The 27,988-nt window shown below is 67.1% G+C and overlaps 1 protein-coding gene across 4 annotated transcripts in view; it reads right to left on the reverse strand.

Moving 5' to 3' along the window:
• Positions 1 to 2,698: 2,698 nt before the first annotated feature.
• SHANK3 (SH3 and multiple ankyrin repeat domains 3) overlaps positions 2,699 to 27,988 on the reverse strand; it is a 45,435-nt gene continuing 20,145 nt past the window's right edge. The window contains exons 13-23 of one of the 4 annotated variants that reach the window (XM_045834844.1): positions 27,781 to 27,856; positions 27,445 to 27,527; positions 26,796 to 26,920; positions 26,561 to 26,693; positions 25,533 to 25,613; positions 21,411 to 21,434; positions 18,140 to 18,270; positions 17,573 to 17,657; positions 11,302 to 13,558; positions 6,039 to 6,066; positions 4,950 to 5,079 (exon numbers count right to left, since the gene is read on the reverse strand). In XM_045834844.1, coding sequence (XP_045690800.1) covers positions 5,059 to 5,079; positions 6,039 to 6,066; positions 11,302 to 13,558; positions 17,573 to 17,657; positions 18,140 to 18,270; positions 21,411 to 21,434; positions 25,533 to 25,613; positions 26,561 to 26,693; positions 26,796 to 26,920; positions 27,445 to 27,527; positions 27,781 to 27,856 — 3,044 coding nt within the window. In that variant the 3' untranslated portion in view covers positions 4,950 to 5,058. Of the gene's footprint in view, positions 5,080 to 5,137; positions 6,067 to 11,301; positions 13,559 to 17,572; positions 17,658 to 18,139; positions 18,271 to 21,410; positions 21,435 to 25,532; positions 25,614 to 26,560; positions 26,694 to 26,795; positions 26,921 to 27,444; positions 27,528 to 27,780; positions 27,857 to 27,988 lie in introns of those variants that run through there. The other 3 variants (XM_045834841.1, XM_045834843.1, XM_045834842.1) reach the window with 3 other exon arrangements.

The raw sequence follows: 27,988 nt of genomic DNA on the forward strand, positions 1-27,988 counted from the left end.
CCCGCGTGGCAGGGTAACCCACCGACACCACTCGGGTCGGGACCTGCATCGTTTCCCCTTCTTCCCACGGGACTTCGGTTCCCTGGGGGAACGCAGTCAGGCCTCAACTATTTGGGTCCCGAGACTTTCTCTTTGTCTCTGCTGCCCACACGCCAGGAGGTCCCTCTCTCCCACCTGCCTGCGAAGAGGGCCCGTCTCCCTCCCTCAGCTCAGGGCGCTCGGGCCCCTTACCTGGCCGATGGGGTCTCCTCCTCCCCAGGCCTGCACATCCCACGGGTGCGTGTCTCCTGAGAGGGTTTCAGGAGGCCTCTGCTCCCCACATGAGGCCTAAGGTGGTCTCCTCGTCTTTCCCCTCCTCCCTCCCTCCCCCTTTATGCCAGGCGGTCTCCCCTCCTCTGTTGGAAGGTCAGGACATCCTGTGCTCACCATCCTGAGTGTGACCAGCTTGCAGCTCACCTGTGAGTGTGACCCGGCCTTGCCTGTTTTCAACGTGTCAGATGCACCAGATCAGTGAGCCGACGGAGGCTTTGGGAATAGAGTTCAAGAAAAGGCCACGGGAACTCGTGACGTGACCGGGGGGTGGGGGGGACCGTTGCAGAAAAGGCAGTGCGGGTGTTCTCACAGGATTTTGGTGGGTGTCGGATGGATATGGCATTTAGACTCTTGAGAATCTTTTCCCAGCATGAGGTGACCGTTTATTTCAAATGTTAACATGCACAATTTTCTGCAAATCACAGCTCTGCACGTATTCCAACCGTGGATCAGAATGCTGGGTGTCGCGTAATGTGAGACAAACGCTGAGGGCCACGCGGCGACGGGACGGACAGCCTGGCACCTGGACTCCAGGAAACTTCCCGCCCCATGAGGGGCTCCAGGCGTCCCACCTGCCCCGGACCCCAGGACAGGGTGGAGGGACAGCCATGCGGCCCACCCAGGTTTCACCTGGTCTGTCGTGGGCCCTAATGCAAGCAGCGAACCTCTCAGTGAAGAGCGACTTCTCTGGGCCTTCTCCGTGCTGTTCCCACACGCGCAAGTGGGCGGGACAGCCTGGACGCTGGGGCTACGGCACGGGGTCCCCGTGGCCTCTGGGGGCTCAGGCTCACGTGGAGCTCCCAGCCCCGGCCCCGCCCCCCAGGCCTCTGCTCCCACACCCTTCCCGCCAGACACACCCCCGGCCCTTCTCCTGCCCCTGCTCACCCTGACCTCTAACCCCCTCTGGTCCCCGCCTGCCCCCATCTCACCTCTCCCAGTCCCGCTCCCCGTCCCTGGTCTCCAGCCCGGCCTCTGCTGGGCAGACACCTTCTCTGTCCACCTGGCCTTGCACCCAGGCCCACCAGAGTGGGCCACAGGGCCGAGGGGGTGGCTGGAGCTGAGGGAGGGGCTTCCAGGCTCCAGAGAGAGTGTTGGGCAGTTGCTGAGGGCCCCTGAGAGGGTAGAACTGGAACATTCTGAGGTCAGGGGGAGACCAGAAGGGGCAAGGGAGGCCCCACTTGGCGTGAGGAAGACTCGGTTCAAAGGCACTGGGGCTTCAGCTCCTCTCGCACGTGGTCCCCCGGTGCACACCCCGGGGGTCCCTCTGAGCCATGGGGGTGGCTTCAGACCTGCGGGGACACTCGTCTTCTCCCCCTGGCCCCTGGGGAGCCTGGGGGCCGTGCCATCACTGCGGGGCTGGCTGCTCGCTCCGGCTCTTCCTTCCTGCCCCGCTGCAGGCCCGTTGCAGAGGGACCCGGCCCGTCGGAGCCTCCCCCCACACCAGACCCTCCCAAGGACCCACTCCTGGCTTCCCTCCTGGTCCCTTCCCATGGTGACCACAGTTTCTAACCTGAAAATGAAACGAGAAAACGTGACAGGTGGCGGCCTGTCGAGGTCCCATCACCCTTCAGGCAGTGTCTCCTCCTCGTCTTCCTGTCACCTCCCCACCTGGCTCCCCAAGGCACCTCTGCCTGTGCAGCCTCTGGGAAAACACCCCGAACCCACCGCTCCTCTCACAGCCCACCCCCCGACTCCCCCTGGGTCCTGGAGGCACCTCCCACAGGCCCCGCCCCCTGGGCCAGGACCTGGGGGTGTGGCGTTCACACCGCCCCGCCCCCATGTGGCCAGGCTCTGCACCCACCGCCCCCCCTGCGACCCGGCCAGGCGACAGTGCGTCCTTCAGGCCCCGGCCCTCCCTAGCCCAGACCCTGCAGTCGCCGCCTCCCACTCCACAGGACGCGTCCTCCCACTCACCTCTGTACCCCCTCCTGCCGCCAGTGGCCCAACACCGAGAGCCACCCCGCACCTGCCAAGGGGCAGCTGGCCGTGCAGGCGGCCGCTCGGGGAGACATGAGGCCCAAACGCAGGCAGCAGCCGTGGGCACAGGACGACGGGCAGGAGCCGCAGGGTTGGACACTGGACCCTGGGTGGAAAGGGGACAGGGCCGCAGAGGGTGGCCGGGCTTCTAGCTCGGGAGTGACCACTCACTGGGCAGGAAGGGAAGCTTCCGTGTGGGGAGCACAGGCTGGGGTCCAGTCAGACGCAGGAAGATGCGAGAAACCGGCCACATGGGCATGGAAGCGGGCGAAGACGCAGGCGAAGACGCCCGCGTGGCCCGTGCACGTGGCGGACGACCCCGTCGAGGCCGGGGCTGCCCCCGGGGTCCCCGGGGAAAGCGGGGTTTGCCCTCCCAGTATCTCCTCACACAGGCAACGGAGGGACAGTCTCATTTCTTATAAATTTATTACATAATATTATAATAATTATCAATAATAATAATATAAGAAACATAGATCTCTGTGGGGTGTATCACAACGTCAGGGTCAGGCGGCCTCAGGACCGGAGCAGGGGAACCCCCGGGTGGAGCTCCATACAAAAGGAGGGGTGAAGCGGTACTGACCCTGTAAAGTTAAAAACCCAAATTGAACGGAACCAAAAACCCACAGGTGAGTGTGAGGCCGAGTGTGTGTGTGGCAGCCTGTTACAGCGACTGCCGCGGAGCGGGCCGGGGCGTCAGTGGTGGGCGCTGGGTGCAACTCTGCCCAGGGGCGGCGCCGGCGGCTGGGGCAGGGCGGGCGGGCACAGACCGGCGTGCCGGGCCCCTGGGCTGTGAAAACTTGTGTTTTCTGTTTTTTTTAATTTTTATTAAAAAAAGCTAGAAATATAACAGAAACTTGTGAGTGACGTGGATGGAGCTTAGTCCAGACGCCAAACCCTAGGTTTAAAAACGTCCCAGGCCCCCCACCCCACAGGCCACTGCTGAGTGTGAGGAGTCACAGTACGGGGGGCTGGGGCGCCCTCTGGGGTCTTACAGTGGCCTGACTCCACAGGGCCTCCCTAGGATCCCCCCGGAAGCCTGGCGGGGGCTGGGCACTGCCTCCCGGGGCCCTGGGGGGCTTCCCCAGGGCAGCCTGCTCAGGCTCGGTGAGGCTCCAGGAGGGCGGGCAGGACAGACGCAGGTCCGGGGGCAGCAGGGCCCCTGGCTTTCTTTGGAAGGGAGGCTGGGCGCGCACGCAGCCCTCACACCGGGCTCCGGCACCCTGGGCCACACCGAGTCTCGCACACGTGCACGTGTGTGTGCATGCACACACGGTGGGGGCGGGAGGCTTGGGGGCGGGGGCTTCTCTGCTGTGGTTGCCCAGCAGTGTGGGGAGGAGGCGACACCCCCCTCTGGAGGGGACCCGTGAGGGAGATGGCGGGAGGGCCCCCGTCGAGGGTGCCGAGGGTGCCGGGGCCCTGCCCCTACCCCAGGGGCCGTGGCCTCCGGGACCACCAGACCTTGCTAGTGCCCAGCTGGCCTGGCTGCCCACCGCCCCTCCTCCACGCAGCACCTGAAGGGTCGTGGGGCACGCTCCAGCTCAGCAAGGGGAGAAGGCCGAGGCAGGGCCCCAGGGCGGCTGCCGAGACCCTGGCCCACCCCAGACCAGCTGGAGCGCCCCTGCCCCACGTGGGGTGGCCGTGGCAGTGAGGGGCCGGGATGGAAGACCGGGCAGCCACAAGGGAACCAGCGGGGGCTGGGGGAAGGGACGGGGAGCTATTAAGGACAGAGATATTTGTTCCTTTTCTCGTTCCAAATATAGAGTGGATTAAAATATGCAAAACAAGGGGGCTCCTTGGCCCCCAACGGAGAACCCCAATGTCTCCCCCCTCCCCCCAGTCACCAAGGTGTGTCCTGACCTCGCATGCTGGACCAGGTCCCCACTCTGGGGAGTCGTGTCCGGGAGCTGCATGGGAGACAGTCAGGCTGGGGAGCCCCACCCTGACCCCCCCACCCCAGGCTCCGGGCCTGCACCCTTCCTGACGGTGTGCTGGGGGAGCTCGCCCGCTGGCCGGGGAGGGCGCTAAGCAATGTACAGGGCAGGTCTCCGAGCAACAGCAGACGGGACGATTCATGCAACATTCCTGGCCCGGGCGCCGCAGTGGGGGGCAGGCCGAGCCCGCGGCCCGGGGGGCGGGGCGGATGTGGGGGAGCCCTGCCCGCAGGGCGCGGCCGGGGCGCGGGTGAGGACGGGGCGTCAGCTGCCATCCAGCTGCCTGAGCGCGCGCTCGATGTTCATGCGGTGGCCCACGCGCGTGACGCCCAGCTCCACGAAGTCGTCCTTGGTGAGGGCCGGCAGGTGCGCGCCCTCAATCTCGTGGTCCTCGAAGCGGTCGCGGTGCTCGCCCAGGTGGATGCTCTCCAGCCAGTCGCCCACGTCGAACTTGCTCCACAGCTGCAGCGGCTTTTGCTGGAAGGGCCGGCGCGGGCCGGGGGCCCCGGGGCCGGGGCCGGGTGTTGGCGAGGGCAGCGGCGACGGGGAGGGTGAGCGGCTGCGCGCGCTCACGCTGCGCACCACAAAACGCACCTCCTTCGGCTCGTGCGGGATGGAGAGGCTGGACGACTTGAGGATGGTGGGAGGCGTGAGGCCGAAGGGCCGCCCCGCGCCCCCCGCGCCCGCCCCCAGCCCCTCCACCCGCTCCAGCGACGCGGGCTTCACTGGGCTCGGGGCGCGCCGCGCCACGGGGTACCGGCCGCCGGGCCGCACCTGGTAGGAGGCCCCGCCGCCCGGGCCCCCAGGGCTGCGCTGCGCTGAGATGGTGCTCAGCTCACTGAGGCTGCTGAAGAGCCTGCGGAGGGAGAGGGGGTCAAGGCCAGGTGAGGGGCGTCAGGCGGGGCGGGGGCGGGGCGGGGGCGGGGCCAGTGGCCAGGAGGATGCTCAGGGGGCGCTGGGGCTGGTGAGCAGCCTTGGGGCCAGAGGAAGAAAGAGGGTGGGGTCCCGTGGCTACTCCCACTAGTTCACGGCCCCTGTGTGGGCAAGTGCTCTGCTGCTGCGCTGGGCAGGGCAACCCCGAGACTGCGTGGAACAACGGGGAATAAAACCAGCAGCCCCCTCCACTCCAGCCCGCCCGCCAGAGGAACCAGCCTCTGAAGGTGGAGGCTGACAGCCCCTCCCGGACGGCCAGGCACCGGCTCTGGGCGCTGCCCGTCCCCCCAGGCCCTGCGGGGCCAGACTCGGGCAGAACCCTCACAGGCCCCTCACACAGCTCTGCTCAGGAGACCCAGAGGAACCTGGGCTGGCTCGGGGGAGCCCGAGCGGCGACAAGCCCGGGGCGGCCGGCAGGCTGGGCGACAGCAGCGCATGCAGGGCAGGTCCGCGGCAGGGACACACATGGCGCCCGGCCCCCCGCACAGGGCGGCACGGGGCGGCAGCGACAGCACCCACGAGTGCCACACACGTGCAGCAGCAGTGTCGGGAGTGGCAGGGGCCTGCTCATGACAGGGATGCAGCACGCATGTGCGGGCATGCACAGGCGCACACACACACACACACACACATCCCCATGGATGGCGCCTCGCTCCTCAGCGTCCGCTGGCGGGACACTCCAGCCCCTCGCCAGGGTGGCCGTGGCGCGAGGCCTGCCCGGGGCTCCTCCAGACACAGCCCCTCTCACACCCCCACCCCCTGGGCGGGGCCAGGGGAGCCTCGGGAGGCGCCACCGTGGCATGGGGCCCTGTGAAGCGGAGCGGAGAGCCGGTGGCCGGGCGCAGGGGTGGGCAGAGGCATGGGATGAGCATGCTCACTTACACAGCCGGCGCTCAGGACCGCCGCGCAGCTAGACAGAGCAGCCACATGCAGATGGGCGGGAGAGAGCAGTGAGAGAGAGTGTTAGCAGCACGGCCACAGCCACGGCCACAGCCACGGCCACAGTGAGGGCGGCCAGGGGCGGGGACCCCTGGCCAGGCACCCCGTGAGGGAGGGACTCGGGTGCGGTGGGCCCTGCCGTGACGGGAGGAGGCACATCTGCAGCCGCCAGGGGCGGGGCGGGGCCAGACTGGGGCAGAGCGGGTGGCTCCTGGTTTGTCTGAGCAACCTGCTGTCCGGCCTGTGAGGTGCAGACACCCACCCACGGGCTGCACTCGGGACACCCACGCGTGAGACAGGCGCCTGGCAGGCACCGGGCCCGCGGTGATGTCCAGTGCGCTCCTGCACGCTCTGCCGGCCTCTCTCCAGCTCCCGTCCGTCCGGCCTGCTTCTCCCCGCCCCTGGCCGGGCTCCAGGTCCCCTCCCGCCCCTGTGCTGACTGGCACCCACCCCTCACTGCACAGGGGCCCTCGGGGTCCTTCCTCCCCTACAGGCAGGTTTTGTCCTTTTGCCTCCTACCTGTGCAGGGCACCTGGACACCTGGCTCAGTCCTCCCCATGGGACCTGCTTCCCTCGCCCTCCACTGGCTCCGCCCCCCCCAGCCACCGTTTCTGCGGCCTCCTCCCAGCTGCTCAGACCCTGAGCGGAGCCTCTTCAAGGGACCAGGCCCTGCGCCCCACCCTCATGCCGAGGAGCCCCAGGGACATCTGGGATGGCCCAGGGAACAGACACCAACCAGAAGCAGCCCCTGCCTCGCCGCACCCGGTCTCCACGGAGCCAGGCAGTGGCAGCGGCAGGGACGACCAAGGGGCACGGCAAGGGTGTGGTGGGCGCCCGGAGGTGCCTGGCGGTCGTGGTGACAAAGGAGGGGGCAGTGCTGTGATGATGCTCAGAGTCCCCCACCCCCCCAAGCAGCCTGGCCCAGGACGCGCAGAAGGCGGTTCCCTGCCTGGCTCCACCCTGAAAATCAAGTTCAGGGGCACCGTTTTAGGGGCACCGGAGTCTGAGGTGCGACAGAAGCATCCCGGCAAGTCCGTAGGGCCGCAGCCGACCCACAGAGGTGGAGAGAACAGGGTGGGCGCGGGGCCTCACAGCGGGTGGGCTTGGCTTGAGTCTGGGGCAGTGGGGGCTCCTGGAGGCCTGTCTGGACAGCACCGGGGCCCTCCTGCCCGACAGGGACGAGCGGGGGGCCTGGGGTGAGGGTGGGCAGGCCCCAGAGGACCTAAGGAGACTCTCCCCTGGGGAGGCACTGGGTGCAGGGAGGTGGGCGCCAGGCCGAGACCAGTGCTGGTGGCAGGAGGTGCTGGCAGTGAGGGGCAGAGGGGCCATGGCCGGAGGGCAGGGAGAGGGCCAGCCACACTCCCGAGGCTGGAGGAGGCAAGAGCCACGAGGGGCCCAGGGACGGGCCTCAGGCACCAAGACCCGAGTGTCTGCTCCTCCCTCCCTCCCTTCTGGGGACATGGCATTGTCCCCACGGCAGGTTGCCAGCCATGCCTGCACGCCCAGTGCTGTCCACCCCCCCACCCCCCCGCTGTGTCACCGTCCCCTAGTTAGGCTGCAGCCACGTGCGGCCTCGTCCCACTGTTCTGCCGTTGCCAGGTGGCCAGCAGGAACCCCTGCTGACCTGCCCGCGGTTTCCTCCACCTTCCTCCCCAGCGGCCCCCTCAGTGGGGCCTCCCTGACCCCCGTTTGCTGCGGCCGATGTGCTCAGAATGCCACGAGGCAGCCCAGTCAGTCTCTCCTGCGCTTTGCTGGGCCTCCTGGCACACCTCCCACCCCCGTCCTTCTTGCACCAGGGCCTGGGGGCCGCCGTCCAGCTTGCAGCTGACGCGCCACCCGCTCCCAGCGGCCCAGGGCTTTGAAGGTCCACCCAGGACCTTCCCTTACTGCCTCACCGTTCTGCTGAGCCCCCCATGCCTGCCGCTCGGTCAGGAACACAGATGCCCTGGGAAAGTGTCGTCCAACAAGAGCAACAGGGCACGGAACTCCCAGGTTTGCCTGCTCATCGGCCCGTCGGCACCAACAGGCAAGAAGAAGTCCGGACTCGGGGCTGACCAGGCTTCAGAGGAGCAGAAGCCGGACGGCTGGAGGCTCGAGGCCTCTGCCAGCTGGGGGCCCTGTTTTGCGCGACCACCCTGAGTAGGAGCACGGACTGGACACACGCCCGCAAGCTCCAGGTGCTCTGGTCGCAGCACCCGCGCCTGCTGAAGGCTGCCGCCTCGACTTGCCGCCAGCGTCCCCGCATCCCTCCTCTGCAGCCCCTCCTGCCGCCCCAGGGACACACCTGCACGCGCCCCTGACCTCGCGTGACCCGAGAGGACGGCCTGGCCCCCGCGCCCCCACGGCCAGCACGCAGCGACATCAGTCCAGAACGGGCCCTCTGGCAGCCGTGGTCAGACCGGGCTTTCTCCAAACCCTGGTCAGACGGGCGGGCGGGACAGGGCCCAGCACCGCGGGGACGTCTGCGAGACATCGACAAGGGGCCACTGACGAAGCCGACGGCGGGGACCCCCGCACACAGCACACAGGCACGAGGGGGGCTGCTGGGAAGAACCCTTTCACTCTTGTTCCCAAAGCTCTGTCCCAACGAGCTTCTCCCTACAAACCCCAGTGGGAGTCACACAGTGGTGGCGCTGAGCCACGGCAGAGCGGAGTGCTGCCGTGGGCTCGGAGTGGCCACGGAGGCCCCACCATCTGTGGGGTCAGATGAGGCCACAGCCTGGAAGACAAACGGAGTCAGAGCAGATGGGGGCCTCGACACAGCGTGGGGCTCAGGGCAGACGGGCGCCCGGTGCCCCTGGCCAGACCACGAGCTGGAGGCACAGAGCAGGTGGATCGATGTCCCAGGGTCGACGGTGCCCAAGGCCACGGGCCCTGACCCTTCCAGAGGCGGCACCGGGCGCTGCGTCCTCCAGCTTCACCCAGAAAGCAGGGAACGCCCCGAGCGGCAGAGCTGACCGTGCCCCCAAGGTACCAAGCTTCCAGTCCACGACACACAGGGCAGCTCAGTGCGCCCCGAAAGACCTCAGGCCCCTGAGCATCTCGTGGCTGCAGAACATCAGACCTCGGACCGCACTGTCCGTGGGGAGGAGGGCAGGTGAAAAGGAAGGGGGACCTGGGACCCGTGGGGCACTGGGGACTGAGACGCCCCAGGGGGCTAAGGCCCCGGCCCTAGGGCCTCTGCCAGGAACAGTCCTGTGAAGACAGCAACCGCCCCTGAACTTGAGAACTTCCCGCACTCTGGATGTCTCTCTAGAAGGCAGAGGTTTTGTCGCTGAATGAGAAACAACCACCAAACTCCAGCCACCACCGGCTGCAGGACAAGAGCAGCCCTGACGGGACCCGGCTGCGGAGAGAGTGACGCAGGGTGGCCCCGGCACCCTGCTCGGAGGGCGGCGGGTCTCTGGCTCGGAGGGTGCGCAGGGAGCACGAGGCAGAGGGAGGAAGTGGGAGCGGAGCCCAGGGAAGCGCAGAAGGAAGGCAGCGCAGGACTCAGGCCCGGCCGATGACAGCCGTGTGTCCCTGACCCCAGAGCCCGGCTCGGCAGGGAGCCACGCGAAGCCGGTCAGAAGCTGGAGTTCCTCAGGAACCACTGAGTGGAGGAGCTCACTCTCCAGTGGGCGTGGGGCTGGCAGGATGGGAGCACCGGGCCCTCCCAAGCCCGGGCGTAAGGAAGAAGCAACACAGCCCAGAGCCGGGGGACAAAAGCCCCGGACGCCGACAGACGGCGAGTTTGGGGGCGGGGGGTGTGCCGGGAGGGGCCAGCTAACTGACCCCGTGCTGCCCCGGGGCCGTCCCCGCGGTCCCACAGCGAAGGACGAGATCTGGGCTCAAGAACCGGGAAATCGGAGCCACGTGCCCGCCCACGCGTGGGTCTGGGCCGAGCCGCCGCCCTAACCGCCAGCCCCTTGGGACAGCAGCGGCCCTGGCTTCTGGCCAGCGCGTGTCTGGGGAGGGTCTGCACGGTGCCAGGCACTGTGCTGCCCACTTCCGGTGGCTTTAATCTCCGCCGGGGACAGAGAGGGAAGCAGCAGACAAGATGCGGCTGGCGGAAGCTGGTCAGCGAAGCCCACCGCCGCGGAACCTGGGCTGCAGAGGCAGAGGATCCGGCGCTCCTCCCACCCAGGCGCCGGCCACGCCCACCACGCCGGCCACGCCCACGCAGCGGGCGGGCTCACACTGCGCGGCTGGGAAGAGCCTTTCACATGCTACTGGGCGTGGGTAGAGGGAGGGGCAAGGGCCCCCCACTCCTGGACCACCAATGGGTCCACGCCCCCACTTATCTTTCGAACCCTGAACTGGAAGAAGGCAGATCAGACAAGCCCTTGCAAGCAAGACCCGACCCCTCGCTGCTTTAGAACTCTGCCTTCCAAGTGGGCAGGAAGGAGCCCGAAGGGGGAGGGGGGCCTAAGGGGCGCAGAACCCCTCCCCTGGGGCGTGGGGGGCTGGGCCTTGGGGGCAGGAGCAGCCCCTGCCCCCGTTTCCAGGGCAACGTGGCCCCTTCAGGTCCCCGCCTTGGGCAGGAGGTGGGAGGGCAGCACCTACAGAGAACAGAGGGCGAGGGGCGCGTGGGGAAGGCACGAGGGCAGAGGAAGGGCACAGAGAGATGGCGCGACTTCCGCCTAAGGATGGCTTCCCTGCGCGCCTTCGAGGTCGCACGCAGGAGTCTGCGTCCAGAGGACTCGGGTGGTGCTGAGACAGAAACGTTCCTGGGGCCCCCCCAAGGAAAAGGACTCGGCAAGAGGCAACTACGGGAAGGTGGCACCAGCCAGGGGGCAGCCAGGCACACACCGGGGGATGGGGCCCCAGGGCAGCCAAACAGCCGGGCAGGGACTCCAGAGCAGACCGCAGATGGCCGCAACGGGAGAGGCGGCTCCGGCCCGGAGGGAGAGCAGCAGGAGCCCCCAGGTGGGGGGCCTCCAGCAGGGCTGTGGAGGGGCTCACACCCACCCCGGGCCCGGAATGGGTGCCCGGCTCCCACGCGCAGCACCAGCAGGTGGAGAGAGCCGCAGCCTGACGCTGCAGACCCCCGAGAGCGCCTGCCGTCTGTCTGGGACGGACGGACAGACAGAGCAAGGCCGGGTGAAGGACAGAGGCGCAGACGGGGAGGGCGGGAGGGGGTGGGGCGGAGGGAGCCCTGACGGACAAGAGGAAGACGGGGAGGCCCGTGGGCGTGGGACAGGACCCTCCCCGCTGCCCTGCTCACCGAGCTGCCGCGATGGGCGACTTCTTGGAGGGGTCCAGCAGGCCGCCCAGGCCGCCCAGGCCGCCGACCGGCTCCTCCCCCAGGGAGCGGGTGTCTTTGTTGAGCTGCTGCAGGCGGGAGCTGAGCTCACTGATCACAGTTGGTTTGTCGTCTTCGGGCCCGGGGAGCCCCCGGCTCTCCATGGGGTCCCCCCACAGCTTGGACCTTCTCTGGAAGAGGTAGCGAGGGCGAGCGGGCCCGGCGGCGGAGGCCAGCCCGGCGGAGGCGGCGTGGTGCTGCTGGGCCATGAGCTCGCTGTCCGAGGACTGCTTCAGCAGAGGGTCCCTGAAGGTCACCGGCCCCTTCCCCAGCGGGGACTTGAGCTTGGGCTTGGGAGGCACTGGTGGCTTCTCGAGTAGAAAAGTGTGTCCGTCGGCGAAGGAGGTGTGGGTGTCGGTGAGCTCCCCGCTCTCGGAGCTCAGGGTGGACATGCTGGACACGGTGGAGATGGTGCTCGTGGTCTCCAGGTGGGGGTCGCTGGAGCTGCGCGTGTCCGCCTCCTCCACCCCGGAGTCGGCGGCAGACTCGGGGGCCGGGGGCAGCTCGCTGCTGGGCTTCCCTGAGGCCGGGCCTGGCACCGAGGTGGGTGAGGGGCCTGGGCCGGGCAGTGGGGTGGCCAGGAGCCCGTTGGCAAACTCTTCGGGGGGTGGCACCAGCCCGATGCGAGCCAGCTCCTCTCTGGTCTCCTCGTCGCTGGAGGACAGCTGGGCGGGCGGCAGGTTCACAGCGAAGATCAGCTCCGGCTCCTCCTCGGAGCTCCCCTGGCCCTGCCCCGGGTCTTTCGGGGTGCTGCCAGGGGGCTGGGCCCGGGGGCTGGGCAGGGGCTCCGCCACCACTGCGGACTGTGCGGGCGCCGGAGCCAGCTCAGGGGTGCCTGGGCGCTCCTCTCCGGGCCCCAGCCTGCCGGGCTCCTGTCCGTTGCTGGTGGCGTGGACAACAATGAGGCCCGCCGGCCGCTGCTGGGACGCGTCCAGGACGCTGAGGATCATGGACTTCTTGTCCTCGGGAGACTTCCGCTCCTCCCGGGGGGCTTTCTCCGGCTCCCTGCGCGCCGGCACAGGGGCCCAGGCTGGGCTCCTCGGGGAGAAGGCCGGGGAGGCCAGGGCTCCGCGCTCGGCGTCGCGGGCTTGAACGTCCACGAACAGGGGCCCCGCGCGGTCGGCGTCCGGGCTGTGCACAGGCGTGGGGGACCGGGAGGGCGTCTGGGAGGCCAGGGCCCGCTCCCGGGCGGCCAGGGCCAGGGCCAGGGGCGAGCTGGGGTCCAGGGGTTTGCCGGTGAGTGGGTGGATGAAGGTGGAGCCGGAAGGCCCCAGGCTCGGGCCGCTGACCAATGGCTTCAGAGCAGAGACGGGGGAGGGCAGCAGCAGGTCGCGGCCGGTGGGGGCTCCGGCCCCCAGAATGCGCTCATCGATGGAGCGGGAGGGCTGCAGGGAGGGCATGTCCGTGCTGGGGGGGCTGCCCTCGATGGCTCCCACGGACAGGAACACGGTGGAGCGGCGCCGCTCTTCCAGCCGCCGGTCCTTGGGCGGGGCCGGGCCCCCGAACGCAAGCCCGGGGCTGTCCCCAGGGCTGTAGTCCAGGCCGCTCGGCCGAGGCCCGCGGTGCGTTGGCGAGGGCTCTCGGGCAAAGCTGCCGACCACCGGGCCGGGACTGCCCACGGCCAGGGCCGCCCGCTCCTGGGCGTCTTCCACCTGCAGCTGCTTCACCAGGGGGCTCTTGCGGCGCTGAGGCTTGGACGGCGCGAAGAGGCTGGCGCTGAAGGCGCCCAGGTTGGCGTAGGGGCTATCCGGGCCTGGCGGCCTCGGCCGGCGCTTGGGGCGCTCAGGTGGGGTGGCCGCTGGTGGGGGCCGGGAGGTGTCGCCCACGTCTGGCGCCGAGTCCTGCAGGATGATCATGGAGCGCGCGCGCTTCTGCCGCTCGGGGTAGGGCAGCGGCCCCAGGGGCGCGCCGGACTCATAAAGGCCAGCGCCCCCTGCGCCCAGGCGCGCCTCCAGGCCGGGTTTAAAGCTGGAGCGCACCGTGTCGTAGGCCCGGCCTGGCGGAGGCGGCGGTGAGAAGGCAGGGGGCGGCCCCGAGTCGAAGTAATAGGGCGCGGGCGGGGGCGGAGGCGCGGTCTGTGGCGGCGGCGGGATGCCGCGGCCCTCGCGCACCGTGTCCTGCATCGACGTACTGCGCGGGAAGCGCCCTTCCAGCAGGGACGCCAGCTTTTCATCCTCCCCTGCGGACAGAGGGCCCCAGTGAGACTGGCCGAGGCGCCGGGAGCCAGCGTCTTCCAGGAGGGCCCTCTGGACCCCAGCGCCCACCCTCCGCAGAGGCCGCCCGCCCCAGCTCCACCACAGAGCAGCCCAAAGCTGCAAGGTTAGTGGGAAGTGCGGGCCTGACCAGAGGATGGGATTGGGCGGGTGTGGGGTCTGGGGCTGGAGAGCAGAGGGGACTTGGGGAGCCCAGAGCAGGGGATCTGGGCAAGGCCCGGAATCTGCACCCCAAGACTACTGTTGGCTCGGGGGTGTTCTTGAGAAGCACGGAGACAGAGTACAGGGGGACCCCACCAACAGAGGTCCTGAGGAAGGACCCAAACTCTGACCACACAGCTTGGGGCCAAGACCTACCAAAGCCTGGACGTGGAGACGGCCCAAAGGTGACAGACACCCAGGGGAAGAAGGGCGGCCCCCCAGTCTGGGGGGGCACACGTGCAGGCCCCCCCCCCCCCGGAGACAGCACATCTCAAACACCAGCCGTGGGACAAGCAGGTCTCAGGGGGAGGCCTGGTGGCGGCCAGAGGCAGGCGGGCGGGAGGTGGTCAGAAGCGAGAGGGGCACTCCCGGAGCAGGACTGGTGCCAGCAGGGCGCCGGCCAGCAGAGCCCGGCCTCTGGTGGGCAGAGGGCTGAGGCCCAGGGGAGGGCACTGTGTGCACGTCCAGTCCAGAGCCCTGGGGGCTCCCTGGGCTCGGGGAGGCTGCTGGGCACCGCTGCCGCCCTCGCGCCGCCCACTCAGGGAGGCCGGCGCAAGTCACCGCAGAGCAGGCGGGAGGCGACCGTGAACTTCAGGCTGACCACCCGACACGGTCCAGTTCCAGGCCCTGCTGCCCTCGGGGCCCCAGGACCAGCCCGTGCCCCTCGGAGCCTCAGCTCTCCCCTGGGCTCCACAGGGTCAGCTACGACGGGCCCTGCCCTGCCTGCCTCCGACGGCGTTAGTCCCAAGCTCAAGCAGGGTGGGCACGCCCAGGCCCTCGTCCCGGCTGCCCACCCAGAACCTGGCCGGACCTCCTTGTGGACGCATCGTGGACACCTGCCCAGCCCAAGCGGAGTGGATGAACGCCTCCTCCGTGCAAACACACACAGGTCTCTGGGGAGGGCCTCCTTCTGGGCTCAGGGAGGCTTCTAAGAACGCACCCCGAGGCTGCTCGCCTGTGCCCACCCCACTCCGTCAGCCAGCCCAGGGCTCTCGCCAGGCTGCCTGTGCCTGGCGTGCGTCTCGCCCTGCACAACAGCTCCCGTCCGAGCAGAGCCAGGAAGGGCTCCCGTGTGGCGGGCCTCCACTGTCTCACGCTCCTCGCCCTCTCGGCACCTGTCTCCCTGTCTCCCTGTCTCCGGGCACTGCCCGCCCCCGTGAGGGCTGGAGCCACCTGAAGCCCGCAGCAGGGGGCCTAGCACCGAGAAGCAGCACCGCGGGCAGCCGAGGCTGCCGTCAGCGTCAATTTTAGGTCTGCCTGCCACCCCCACTGCTGGACATGGGAACGCAGCACGGAGACGCCCACGAGCCAGTGCATGAGGCAGCCGCGCGGGAGGAGCCGGCGTTCCTGGGGTCTGGTGGGCCCCACTCTAACCTCGGGCGAACGCACGTCACTTGCCTCAGGGTGGCAGGGGGCGTCTGTCCTGACGCCTTCTGGGGTGGGCGGGGACCTCTGCCCATACAGGCTCGGCGAGCACTCCCCAGTGTCTGAGGGGCCCCGAGACCCCGAGCCCCTGGACTGATGCCACGAGCATGAGCCGTGGCCCTCGCGCTCGGTCCTCAGCTGTGACTGCAGCCCACTGGGGAGCCTCAGGGCGGCCCTGCAGGTAGGGAGGTCCTCGCGGTCCCCATGCGTATGGATTAGGACCCTGAGGTCTCAAGGGTTGAATTCTGCGCCCAGGACCACACACCCAGGACAAGGGGCGAGCTCCCACGGCGGCCGTGGCCAGGGGTCAGGGACAAGCCCCTCTCAGCTCTCGTGTGGCCCAAGCACAGGAGGGCCTGGGAGGGTGAGTGGGGAAGAGCTGCATCCCCACCAGGACTCAAGTCCCCGTGGGCAGGCACTTAGATGCAACCCCATCGGCCTTGAAACCGGGTGTGACCAAGGGCAAGCCCGAGCGAGAGGGACGTGGAGACAGATGTCCCCGGACGAAGCCAGAGGGGGCTGGTCCCCACAACCCCAAGCAATGCAGAGCCCGTAGCGGGTCAGCTGCAGGGGCAAGGGCAAGGGCTGGTGTCTGCTCTGCAGAAGGCCCCAGTTGACCAGAGGCTGAGGCTAGGGCAGGAGGTCAGGAGGACACCACTGCTGTAGTCCGAGGGCAAGACCCCGAGGCCTGGCCAGGTGGGGCTGCAAGGACGGTGAGAAGTTGGGCGCAAGGCGTCTAAGACAGCAGTCTACCCCTGATTTGTCGGAGGAAGCAGAGAATAAGGAGGAAACTGTGGAGGACACTCAGGGCTCTGGCCGGCGGGGAGGGGGGAGTGCCTCTGAGCTCCAAAGTGGCTGCAGTCTCACCTACCCTCCTCCCCACCCTCCCCCCTACAGAAAGGACCATGCCACACGGGAGGGATGGCCCTTATCAGCAACTCACCACACGATCTCCCAGAAACACCCACTCATCCTGCATGTCTGAGCTCAGACAGCCCTCCAGCCTTCCGGGACACCCAGGTATGGCTGGGGCCCTCCAGCCATGTCCACTGCATGTCTCCCTCACACTCACCAGGTCACTGCCAGGCTGAGCTGCCTGCACACATGTCACCTCCCCCACCTGAGCCCCCACACCTGGCCCAGGGTCAGCCCAGAGTGCGCATCGGTCGTCAGAGGTCCTGGGGTGAATGAGGGATTAGGGTTTGGGCAGCTGGTTGGCCAGACAGGTGAAGAGAAGACAGGTGAGACAGCTGTGTGACCTTGGGCAAGCCACTGGGCCTCTCTGCCTCAGTTTCCATGTCTGTAACACAAAAGAACTAGTAGTGTGGCCGCCACAGTGTTGCCCTGAGTACTCTCTGAAGCAGCAAGCGTGAAACAGTGTCCGGGTGCCGAGTGGGCATTCCCTGGCCGACAGAAGGTGGGTGTGGTGAGGACAGGTGGGTGGACTCGGGGCCAGGTCTGGGGTGCACGGTGGACCGGTGAGCAGGACAGGGCACCGGAGGCCTAGGGGAATGAGCAGCGGGCGGGGTGGGGGGGCTAGTTAGGTGAGCAGGCCCAGGGTCAAGAGAGCACTTGGCCACGTGCGGGGCGCAAGGACAGCGCCCGGTGTGTGATGAGCTGCCGGGGGGGCGGGTGCAGAGGCTGGGAGACCGAGGACACAGCCTTGAGGAACCCTCGCTGGCGTGGTGCGGGCCTGGGGGAGGGCCGACAGGTGCCGCTGAGACCCACGGGGGAAGCCAGCAGGAGTGGCCCCGAAACTGGGAGAAGAGCCCAACGGACGGAAAAATCAAACGCCGACGGAGATCAGAAAGGGACGGGCAGGCAGAGGCCCACAGTGAGGGGGGGGGGTGCCCCAGGGGAGTCGTCTCGGGGACACACGGAGCCACCCTTCCTGGGGCTGCGGAGGAGGTGGGGGCGGGGGGGAGCACAGCTGACTATGGCAGAAAACAGGCTGTGAAGGGCCTGGGGGGTGGGGTGGGGGCCAAGTTCAAGGGGGGGTGGTTTCAGGGTCGGGAGTATGAGTTGTCAGACACCCGCGCAGCACCCACACGGAAGACCCAGGGCTGGGATGCGGGTGTCTGCGGGCGGGGCGTGGAGGGCACCCGCTGGACGGGGAGCCGTGGACGGGGAGCCGTGCGGTGGGGGGGCTCAGGGACCTGTTTCGGCCACGCCACTCTGGGGCTGGTGAAGGATGCGCCCCCCCTCCCATGGCAGGTGCGCCAACCTGAGGCCCCGAGCTGGGGCCAGGGAGAGGCGGGCTCGGAGGGAGGCTGGAACCCCAGCTGAAAGTGGGGAGAGAGGGTCCTTCAGCCCGCGTCCACCCCGGCCCCGTGCAGACCCCGGCCCAGCCGTACCTACAGACTTGGTCCGTGGAATCCCCTTCCGCAGGGAGCCCGGCAGCTTCTCGGGGCCTGGGAGGCCCTGGCGCTCAAACAAGGACTGTGGGAGTCGGGGAGGGCACATGGAGGTTCCTGGGCACCGGGCCCCCAGGCGCCCCCCCCACGCTCTTCCTGAGCCTACGGCCACACCCCCCATGCACTAGGGCCAGCGTGCTGCTGCCCGGCACCTGAGACCCGGGCAGGGCCAGCCAGCAGGGGCCTGGGCACGGACGGTGCTGGGCGGGCTTGGTGCACAGCTGGCCAGAGCAGACGGTGGCCCTGGGAGTGGCCCGGGGAGGCTGGGGGACAGAGGCACAGTGCATGCGGCGTGAACGGGGCCGGCGCAGAGCCTGCCAGAGGCACTGAGGGCTGCCCAGTACGTGGCCGGCCATGGCTGTCCTGGGGGCTGAGGTGGCCCCACATGTCCCTGGGAGAGGCCGTGGGGTCCCCCGTCAACCACCCCTGGAGAGGGGGGTCCCAGAGATGGACCCCAGCCCAGAAATGCAGACACCTGAGGCGGGTCTGGCCCCTGCCCCCGCTTACACTGATCTCGGCCGGCGTGACCCTCCGACTGCTGGGCCGCTGCCTGACGGTGGCCGCCCTCGAATCGGCATCCATGGCGTCCGGCCTCAGCGCGGGCTCCGCGGCGGCGGCCAGGATCTCGTCCAGTTTCTCTGCACAGCCAAGCAGGGGCCGTTTCAGCCACCAGGACTGTGGGCAGCCTTGCTGCGCTGTCCTCCCCAGGGGCAAGGCCAGTCCACCCCGTGCTGCTGAGGCCACCGGAGGTCCCTCACTCCCAGGGCAAGCTCCCAGGCTTGGGGCGGGGCCTCACACACCGGAACCCCGACCCTGCCCCGCCTGCCTCTCCGTCCTCAGGAGGCTCCAGGGGACCCTGGACACCCCCTCCAGGGACAGGCTGGCCGCTCTGTGGAGGCCTCTGCGGATACCCTGCTAAGAGCCCAGGGTCTTCCCAAGGTCCCCTGTTCCCTTTGCCTTTCACTTCCCTCCTCTGCATGAAGCACCGCCGTGCAGCCCCACGGCAGCCGGACAGACCAGGGGTGTGGCAGGTGCCCACGGAGGATGCTGCATCCATCAAGAGTGGATGGATGGGGCACTTCCCGAAGACAGCTCACCGCCCCAGGCTGGTCAGGAAGCGAAACAACCTTCCTTCAGGGTGGGAGGTGCTGAGAGGAGGGGGAGGGGGGCCGTGGGGAAGAAGGGCAGGGGGCACCTAGGGGGCCGGGGCCTGAAGGCGGCCCAAGGGGAAAGGCACCGGGTGGCAGGTGGTCTTGGGCACCGTTCTTCTCAAATCCATTATAAAAGAGAAAATTTGTCTTCATTCAGGCTGTTTGATGCTTTCAAAAGTAGTTTTGATCATTAATGTGACTTGGAAGCTTTGTTCGACTACCAGGTCAGGTTGGGTCCTGTCAGGCCAGCACACGGGGTGGGGTGCAGCAGGGTGTCCCCCTGCCGCCACAGGGACCCTCTCACTCGGAAACCCACCCACTGCACCCTTCCCTCAGCCTCGAGGACCCTGAGCTCCCCGGACACGGGGCTGTGCCAACCCTGGAGGCCGTCTCTGCTCCGCCTCTGCAGCCGCCCGTCCCGGCCGCGCCGAGTGATAACACCCCTGAGGTGTCCAGCGCCCAGCACAGGCCAGGCCCACCCTGCACACTGACTGTCCTGGCTTCACCTGTGGCTCAGTTTCCCCGCCCGACACCATGGCACACGAACGGCACCTGCTTCGGAGTTGTGAGAACCAGCCCGCACCCGGGAGGCGCCGCCCCAAGGCCCGGCCCTGAGCACGTCCGCCACAGCCCTTCCTGTCCGCAGGCCTCGGCTCCCAGACAGCTGGCGGCTCCGGCGGGGGGCCGGGGAGAGAGCAAGTGCCGCCCGCCACACGGCCCCGGGCGCCCAGCCAGGCCCCCACACAGCTCTGCCGAGGTTCCAACTCACCACCAGACACGGCCCGTGCAGGCCAGCTCCCAGGCCAGGTGCTCACGGGGAGGCCTGTCAGACGTCCCCCCATTTTCGTAAAGAGGGGACTTCTCTTTGGAGCCGAGGCCACCGTCACCACCTGCGTCCCAGGCGATTCCCAGAACCCTCTCCTCTCCTCCCGCCACAGCCACGTGGCGGCACTGCCACTGCCCTCGCTCCGCCTGGGGCAGCTGGAGCTGCCGGAGACCAGCTGCTCCGAATCGGATCGGATCGCAGACCCAGGAAGTGGCAGGTCAGACTCGGCAGCCCGGCTGCCCCGAAACCACGGACAGGGAGGCCGGAGTGGAGAGAAGCGTTTCCTGGGGAGTCGCGGGGCGCACACTCACCTGAGCCGTGGATTTAGAGGCCGCACGTGCAGGTCCGGCACTCAGTCCGGGACCCGAGGCGACTGTCCCCCGCGGGCGGGCGGGCGGGTGGGCACGGGGCTGGGCCAGACCGGGATCCTTCCCCGGGGGGAGGAATCGAGAACTCGGCGCACCACAAGCTGGTAAGGCTGACGCCCACCCCCAAGGAAACCAGAAAATGTGCCCTTAAAGAAGTCACTTCAGACACTTGAGCCAGGAAACGAAGCAGGACACTGGGAAGCAGGGCTGGGCCGCCGGGAGGCACCGCCACCGGCCGCACGCACGCACGCACGCACGCACGCACGCACGCACACAGCGGGCGCGCACGGCCGTCTGAACAGCGGGGCCTGCGGGGCGCGGGCCCGACACTGCCCCTGCAGCTGGAGGAAGTGTGCGGGCCGGGCTGCAGCACAGCACCCCGGGAGCCCGCTAACGAGCTGAGGACAGAACCAACAGGCTCCAGAAATAGCTCGTGTGTCGGCCTCAAAGGTGCGCACAAAACTGTGCCCGGAGGAGGCCTCACCTCCGGTTTTCATGCCCGAAAAGACGCCGGGGCAAGCGCTTCCCGTGGACTGGGGAGGGGGCGGCAAGGACCCAGAGGGCCAGGCTGCAGGCCGGCGGGTGTGTGCCGGCGTGGGGAGGGCCCGTGGGCTCCAGGCCCGTGGACAATGAGGGGCCACAGAGCCACCCGGGCTCCCATCTGGCAGGACTCTGGTTCACGGTGGGGGAGGAAGCTGGCAGAGGCCGGGCCCTGAGATCGGACCAGACGCTGGACCTCAGTGCCCAGGTCCAGACTCCGTCCCCACACGGATGCTGCGTCCCTGGCAGCCAGGCCGGGCACCCAGGGCACCCAGGAAGCAGCCACGGAGGACACGGCAGATGAGCCTGAAGGCAGCAGCGAGGGGCGGGGAAGCCGGCGGGCGGGCGGGCGGGCGATGTTGGGCAGTGGAACGGCAAGCTTTCTCCCCAGTGCTGTGGGGCCGACTCTTGCTCTGAATGGGCCGTCAGCATTAGGCTTGACCCCAAAACAGATCAGCATGGAAACGGGGCCCACACACCAGGCACAAGGGGGCCCCCAGAGCAGCCAGAGAGAAGCAACATGGGCCAAGTCAAGCACCAGACCCCCCCACCCCCAAAGCACCACAGCTGGATCTCTGACCCCTCCTTCCCCGGCTCCAGGGCTCCGCCCACCAGGGGACTTTCCCAGCCCCGCCTCCCCAGCCGCTGCAGGGCTGGGCTGGGCCCGTCACATCCCCAGGTGGCCACGCCCTGGGCACTCCCCGTGTGTCCTTCATCGGGCCCTTCTGTGGGCCCCCACCAGATCTTAGAGAGAAGGCCATCAGGAGGGGACAGTCCAGGCTGTACCAGGCCAAGACCACCCTGGCTCGACCTGGAACCTCCTCACACACCAGCACTTCCCTGCACAGGGGTCAGGCAAGGCTGGGGCGCTGGGGACACAGCAGGTGACTCACCCCCTTTCCTTCTCCGAATGGAGGCTTGGAATCAAGAAACAGAGCAAAGGGGGTGAGAGGCAGGCTTCATGATCGGAACCCGGGCCCCAGACCCCACTCCCTTCGCCCCATCGCCCCCCATTCCCTCCCACACCATGACCCCCCAGACCCCTCAACCCCAGACCTACACTCCCAACCAGACTGGAGAGGCAAGTCTGCCCAATGCCTGACACAACTTGAAACTCAAGGCGGAAACAACCACAAGCAGAGACATATACTTTTGTGTACATGCACACACACATGCATGCAGTACACACACACACACACACACACACGTGCAGTCCACTCACACGAGCACACATGCCTGCATTCCACACACACACATGCACACACGTTTGCAGTCCACTCACACGTTTGCAGTCCACTCACATGCGCACACACTTGCATTCCACACATGTGCACACATGCATGCTTTGCAGTCAACGCATGTATGTTTGCGGCCCGCACACATGCACACATGCTTGGAGTCCATGCACACATGTGCACACACATGCTCGCAGTCCACCCACACACACACGTGCACATGTGATGCCCAGGCACACACGCCCACACTTGTGAGCATCAACACACGCACATATGTTACTCGTGCACGCCCACACGTGCGCACATTTGTGCATGTCCACACACACGTGTTCACATGCTTGTACAACCCACTTGCATGGTTTTCACACACTTGTGCACACCACACCCATGGTTATGCACATACACCTATCCAGGCATGCATGTGCACACATGTGTGTTCATACACGCCCACACACATGCACACACAGACATGTACACACAGGTGGAGATATCTACAATTAAATTTTTCAGAGAAAGGGCAAAACCTTGTAAGAATCACGCTTGGAGGCCACTGGTGGCCACACTGTTCACCCCTGAGCTTTCTGCACAGTGTCCTGACCAAAGGCAGGTCCCTGTGTGCCACACCACAGCCAGTCAGAGGTTGCACGTGGGCACAGCACCTGCTCTGGCCTCCTCATCACAAAGGAAAGGGGACCCAGAAGTTCCTGATGGATTGTGGGAAAGTGGAGGAGCAGGAGAGGACCAGACCCACCAGGGCCCTCACTGGCCTCTGCAGCCCAGCACGTCCTTGGCTCACGCTGAGTAGACAGGCAGGTGGGGACCGTGACGCACCCTTTTCAGTAGAGCAGTGGGGGATCCTGCCGTCCCTCCTCCTACCACCTATCTCCGGGGGGGGGCAGTCTCTACACCACCCCTTCCTCTCCATCCCGTTTCTGCCGGTCGACTCACCCCTGCAGGACTCTTCTCCCCAACACCACCTGGGCATGAACCCCCATTCTTGCCACCTGCTTTTCCTGTCACCTCCCATTTCCCTTCTTTTCCAGCTGTCCAGATCATGTCCTCCATAGACTACAGGACCCTGAAGGACCTCATCCGTTCTCCACAGTGTGACAGAGATGACATGGTAATGCTGGCAATGAGCCAGCAAGTCTCATTTCCACCTTTTCATGGCACAAACACTGGGTCGTGGGCTGAACCCTTCAGCATGTGGGAGGACCTTGACGCTGGCCTGGCTTCCTCAACCCAGGTGTTTCCGCAGGTTGGCAACAAGGCTGGCTTCCCTCGACGGCTGACTCTGGGGTGGGAGTGGCATCTCTGCCCAGCAGAGCAATGGGAAGAGCCTGTGTCCAGCTCCAACCACAGCTGTGACCCCTCACTCAGTAGTGCAGACGTCCCTTCATCATCCTTCCCCAACGTATCCAGGAAAAGCAGGTGCTGACCTGAGGCTGCGAGAGTCAGCCCCTGGGGAACAGGGAACCCACAGCAGTGGCAGAGGGCGCCCTGGGCCAGAGCAAAGAGGAAGGAGGCTCTGCTGCTCTCCAGTTTCTGCAGACAGAGGGAGCCCGGAGAGCCCCTGGGTCCCTGCATACAGAGCTCAGGTTGCCTGAGTGCCTCCCTGTGCAGAACGGGGAGGATCCCCTTGGCACATGCAGCTGAGCATGGCCACAGAGGAGCCCCCCTGGAGGGAGGCTCCTGGAACCAGCCCACCAGAGCCTTGGGAAGGAGTGTCGCCAGGCCCAGCTTCCTAGGGGTATTGGTTTATTGACCAGTTTGGATCCTCCATCAGTGTGACGGATCGGCTCCCCATGACTAGCCTTGGACCCTTGTGACCCTGGGGCCAGACATTTGCTGGTTTCTCTGCCTCACTCTTGAAGGAGCAGGCCTAGCTAGGTGCAGAATTTTAGGTGGAAAAGCATTTTCACACGAGACTTGGAGGTCATTGTTCCATTGTCTTCTAGCAGCTACTATTGCTGATGAGAAGTCGGCTGTCAGTCTTCCTGTCCTTCCTAAACCATCCAGCCTCAGTGCTGCGAAGTTTCACTGTGACAAGTCTCCATGTAGGTTTGTTTCATATTTCCTTGCTTGGGACTCATGCTCCTACAAACTGGAGTCTCCTCTCCTTTTTCAATTTTGGAAAATTATTAGCCATTTATTCTTCAGACATTGCCTCTTCCCTAACCTTGTTACTCTCCCCGCTCGGCTTGGCCTCCTCGCTGCCCTGTGCTGGCTGGCATCCCCTCGGCTCCCGTGCTGAAGTCTGGGCGCTCTCCTCAGACTCGTCTTCTGATTCACTGGCTTCTTCTCCAGCTGGGTCTGCAGGACAATCCTGTTCATCCCAGACATTTTTAAACCTCAGTGGCCACGCGTTTTGTTTAAATAACGGTTCTTTAGAAATCCTTTCAAAATCTGCTGTTCTTTATCTTTTTTTTCCCTTTTGGTACTGCCCTGTTCTTTCACTATGAATCCTGTTATTTCTCTTAAATGTTGTATTTAGACACTTTACTTTGTCTCTTTCATATGCTTGTGATTTCCAGTTGTTTTGATGCTAATTCCAGTTCTTGCCCTCTGATCTAGGTCTCCCCCTTCCCAGGGGCCCACAGCCACACCTCCTGGCCGGTGGAGGCATCAGGACCCCCGGCCCCACCCTGAGAATCTGCAGCTGCCCGAGCCCTTGCAGACCATGGAGCAGCTCCCTCTCGCTCTCTCGGCTTCTTCATTTCTGAGACCCGGGGAATTCCTGTTCCTTTGTTTCGAACTGATTATTTGCTTCCACATTTTTACTTTATTCGTAGTATTTACAGAGAAAATCCTGACCACGTCAGCCCAGTCGATCTTCCTGGATGTCCTCCACATTTAACTAAACTGCAGTGAGGAGCACCTGCTTGGACGGCCTTGGCCCGGGGAGGAGCCGAGCCTGGAGCCAGGGGCAGGGGCAGGAGTGGGTCAGCTCCCGGCCTAGGGACCAGCGTCAGCGTCCCTACTACGGCTGGAGCCAGGGGCACGCCTGGGACTGGGGTGGGGTGTGGACGGCAGGACGGAGCACGCCGACAGGCACGGGTACAGGGACAGGCCCGTGACGGAGACACGGACGGTCACGAACATCAGGACGTGGTTACATACAAGTGGACACACCAATGATGAGGCTAGTAACGGTCACAGAGCTGGAGACACTCCCACGATGAGGCCACCGAGAGTCATCTGGGGCCGTGCCCACAACATGCCCCATCTAAGCCCCGACGCACTGCGCCCCCGAGAGCCTGGGCTACCACCATGCCGGCCAGGCCCACACTGCCCACGAGGCTGGCCGCCCACTGGGACGGCCCTGCTTGTTAACCAGCGAGCGGGCAGGTGCTGGGAGAGGGTCACATGACTGCCAGAGCCCCCCAGCCAGTGCCCAGCAGAGCTGGGGGCAGAGCCCAGGGCCCCCGACCCCTGCCCACTGCTCTCTCGGACGAAGGAAGAAGCCCAGTCGGGCAGAGAGCCCAGGCAGCACGTGCACACGCATGCAGACACGCTGGCGGGCCTGCCGCCGCCGCCACGGTCCTGGCTGTCCCACTGTCTGACTCCAGCCCCGTCAGCCAGCCCCCAGGCTCGCACCCCGTCCCCGGGACTGCCGTCCCCCTCCTTACCCGCCCACTCCTGCACCCGCCCCTTTGCCTGTAGGGCGCTGTCCATCTGTCTGTCCTTCCTGCCCCCTGCCTCTGCCTGGCCTTGGCCCAGCTCCCTCCGCCCGGCCTCCCCCCACCGGGCTGCCCACCTCCTCTGGCCCCCGCCGCTCACCAAGTTCCTCCAGCTCGGCGGTCATGGACTTGGAGCGCAGGGTCAGCGTGGTGCTGGGGGCCCTCTTGGGGGGCGGCGGGGCTGCAAAGAAGAGGGAGGCCTTGGACCTCCTGTCCAGCAGCAGGCAGCGCGGCGCGGCCAGGTGCAGGTGCCACTTGCGCTCCACTGCCTGGATCTCCTCGTACTCCCGGGAGGACGCGTCGCACTGCGCCAGGATCTTGTTCAGGCTGCGGCTGGACGCGAACTTCTTCATGGCGCTGGGGGCTCAGGGGGTGCTGCGGGGCGGGCTGGGCCGGGGCGGGCGGGGCCTCAGGAGGCGGTCAAGGGCCCCCGTCGGGGTGGCGGTGTGGGCCAGCTCCCGCCCGAGGGCCCGCCAGGTAGGCTCCGAGGGCTGGGCAGGGGGCGCCAGAGCCATGGGGTGGGGGCTGGGAGGGGGCCCCGGCAGGCTGGGCTTCTGCTGCTCCAGAGCTCCCCCAGGCCCTGGGGGCCACTGCCCCTCAGGGGGCCAGGGAGCGGTCAGCCAAGCCAGGGCCTGGGCCTGCCGGGCCAGCAAAGCCTCCTGGGCCCAGGCTGGGCCGCGACATCGCGCGAGGAGAAGACGCTCTTCCTCTTCCCTCAGGTGCCGCCTCCCCCTTCCCTCCGACAATGAGCGGAAGGCAGCGTCAACCTCACAGTTGCTATGGCAACCCCGGCCTCCAGGCAGCTGCTGGCAGTGCAGGGAAAGAGGGCTCTTCCACACCAGGGGCTGGTGGGGGAAGCCGGGGATGCCAGGAAGCTGGGGGCGGCATCCGAGGAGGGGCGCCCTGGGGTCAGAGGCCAGAGGCTGGGGGCCGGGGTGGCCGACTCCCAGCGGGCCCGGGGAAGGCACCCAGGCCGCGGATGCAGGCGTTTCACCCGGGTTCAGGCATCTGGTGGCAGCAGCCTGGGGCCCAGGGTAGGCAGAGGAGCCTGGGCCCGGGGCCCAGGTCTCGGGTCAGGAGCTGGGGCACAGGGGTCCGGGCACAGGGGTCCGGAGCCCGACGCCTCACCTCTGCGGCGAGCCCCGTCCTCCTCCGGCTTCCTCGTCACCGACACCACCTTCATGACGAGACGGTTCCCGCCCTGGCGGATCAGAGCCACCACCTGCTTGTGTCCAACCTTCACCACGTTCACTCCGTTCACCTGGGACAGACAGGCAGGGGGCAGGGTGGTCCTGGTGTGTCCTCCTCGGGCTGGGGGTCGGCGCCCCACCTGGCCGGCCGCACAGGGGAGGAAGAGCCTCACCTCGATGAGGAAGTCTCCTGTGCGCAGCCCAGCCCTCCAGGCCACGCCCTCCACGTCCACCGACTCGAGGTACTGCAGCGCGGGGAAGGCTGGCGTGGGGGTGAACTCCTCGATGGGGGTCTCCGCTGCGGGGGCAGGGGGCGGGGCAGTTAGGAGGATGCTTCCCCCGTGTGTCCAGGTGCAGGCGGCTGCCGCAGAGCCAGAGACCACCTCAACACGCCCAGCAGACGGTGGGCAGAGTGGCCTGGGGTGGGGGCCGCCCAGGGCAAGAAGAGCCAGCCCGGGAGTCCAGGGCACACCCCCCCGAGACACCAGAAGGGCCCCAGGCACGGGGCACACCTGCAGAGACCCTGGGCGTCCCACGTGGGGGACGCAGGGCGACGCAGGGCGACTCAGGGCCACGCAGTGAGACTTTCCAACCCAGGCACAGGGTCGGGCGTAGCACAGCCGAGGGAAGAGCGGGGGCAGGGCTGGATGGGAAGGGGCGGGTGGAGCAGGGGGTGGGGCTTGCGCAGGGGGCAGGGCAGGCAGGGAGGAGGGCAGAGGGGCTGAACAGAGGCAAGACAGAGGGGACGCCCCTCGAGGTCGGTAGTCCCTGCCGGCGTGACGCCAGCCCCACCCACACGCACGCTGCCCCCCCCTTCGTTACCTTTGGCCCCCCGGAGCACGAAACCAAAGCCCTCATGGTCCCGTTTCTGCAGGATGGCCACCTTGTCGTCGATGACGTAGTCACTGGGGGAGGAGGCGGGGGGGGGGGCGGTGAGGAGGGCAGCACGGCCGCAGGGCTGCCCCCACGCGGGCCCGGCATGGCCCTCAGGCACGGCCCGCCCCTTGGAGTTGCTCTCGGACTGACCCAGGAGGGCAGCAGGCAGGGGAGGGCCAGGCGCCACTGCCCGGTCCTCTGACCTCTTCACCCCAGACCTCCCCGGCCAGCAGCTCTCGGCCTCCCTCCACCTGCCCGCCTACCCAGCCGCCCTGCCCGTACCTGTGCGAGGTGAGGCTGTCGTAGGAGCCCACTGTGTAGTGGCGGAAAAGTCGCTTCGTCCGGTCCTCCCGGGTTTCTGAGGGGAATTCAGTTGCTGGTGGAGGGTCACATCCTCCAGGTGGCCTGAACTGGCCCTCCACCCTCGTGGTCACCGGCCTCTGCCCACACACTCCCCTGGCCTGGCTGTGCCTCATGGAAGTGGCTGGGG

This window comes from Phyllostomus hastatus, unplaced genomic scaffold, assembly GCF_019186645.2.
Source record: "Phyllostomus hastatus isolate PE091 unplaced genomic scaffold, TTU_PhHast_1.1 phas_contig_198, whole genome shotgun sequence".
In the NCBI taxonomy this organism is placed as follows: Eukaryota; Metazoa; Chordata; class Mammalia; order Chiroptera; family Phyllostomidae; genus Phyllostomus; species Phyllostomus hastatus.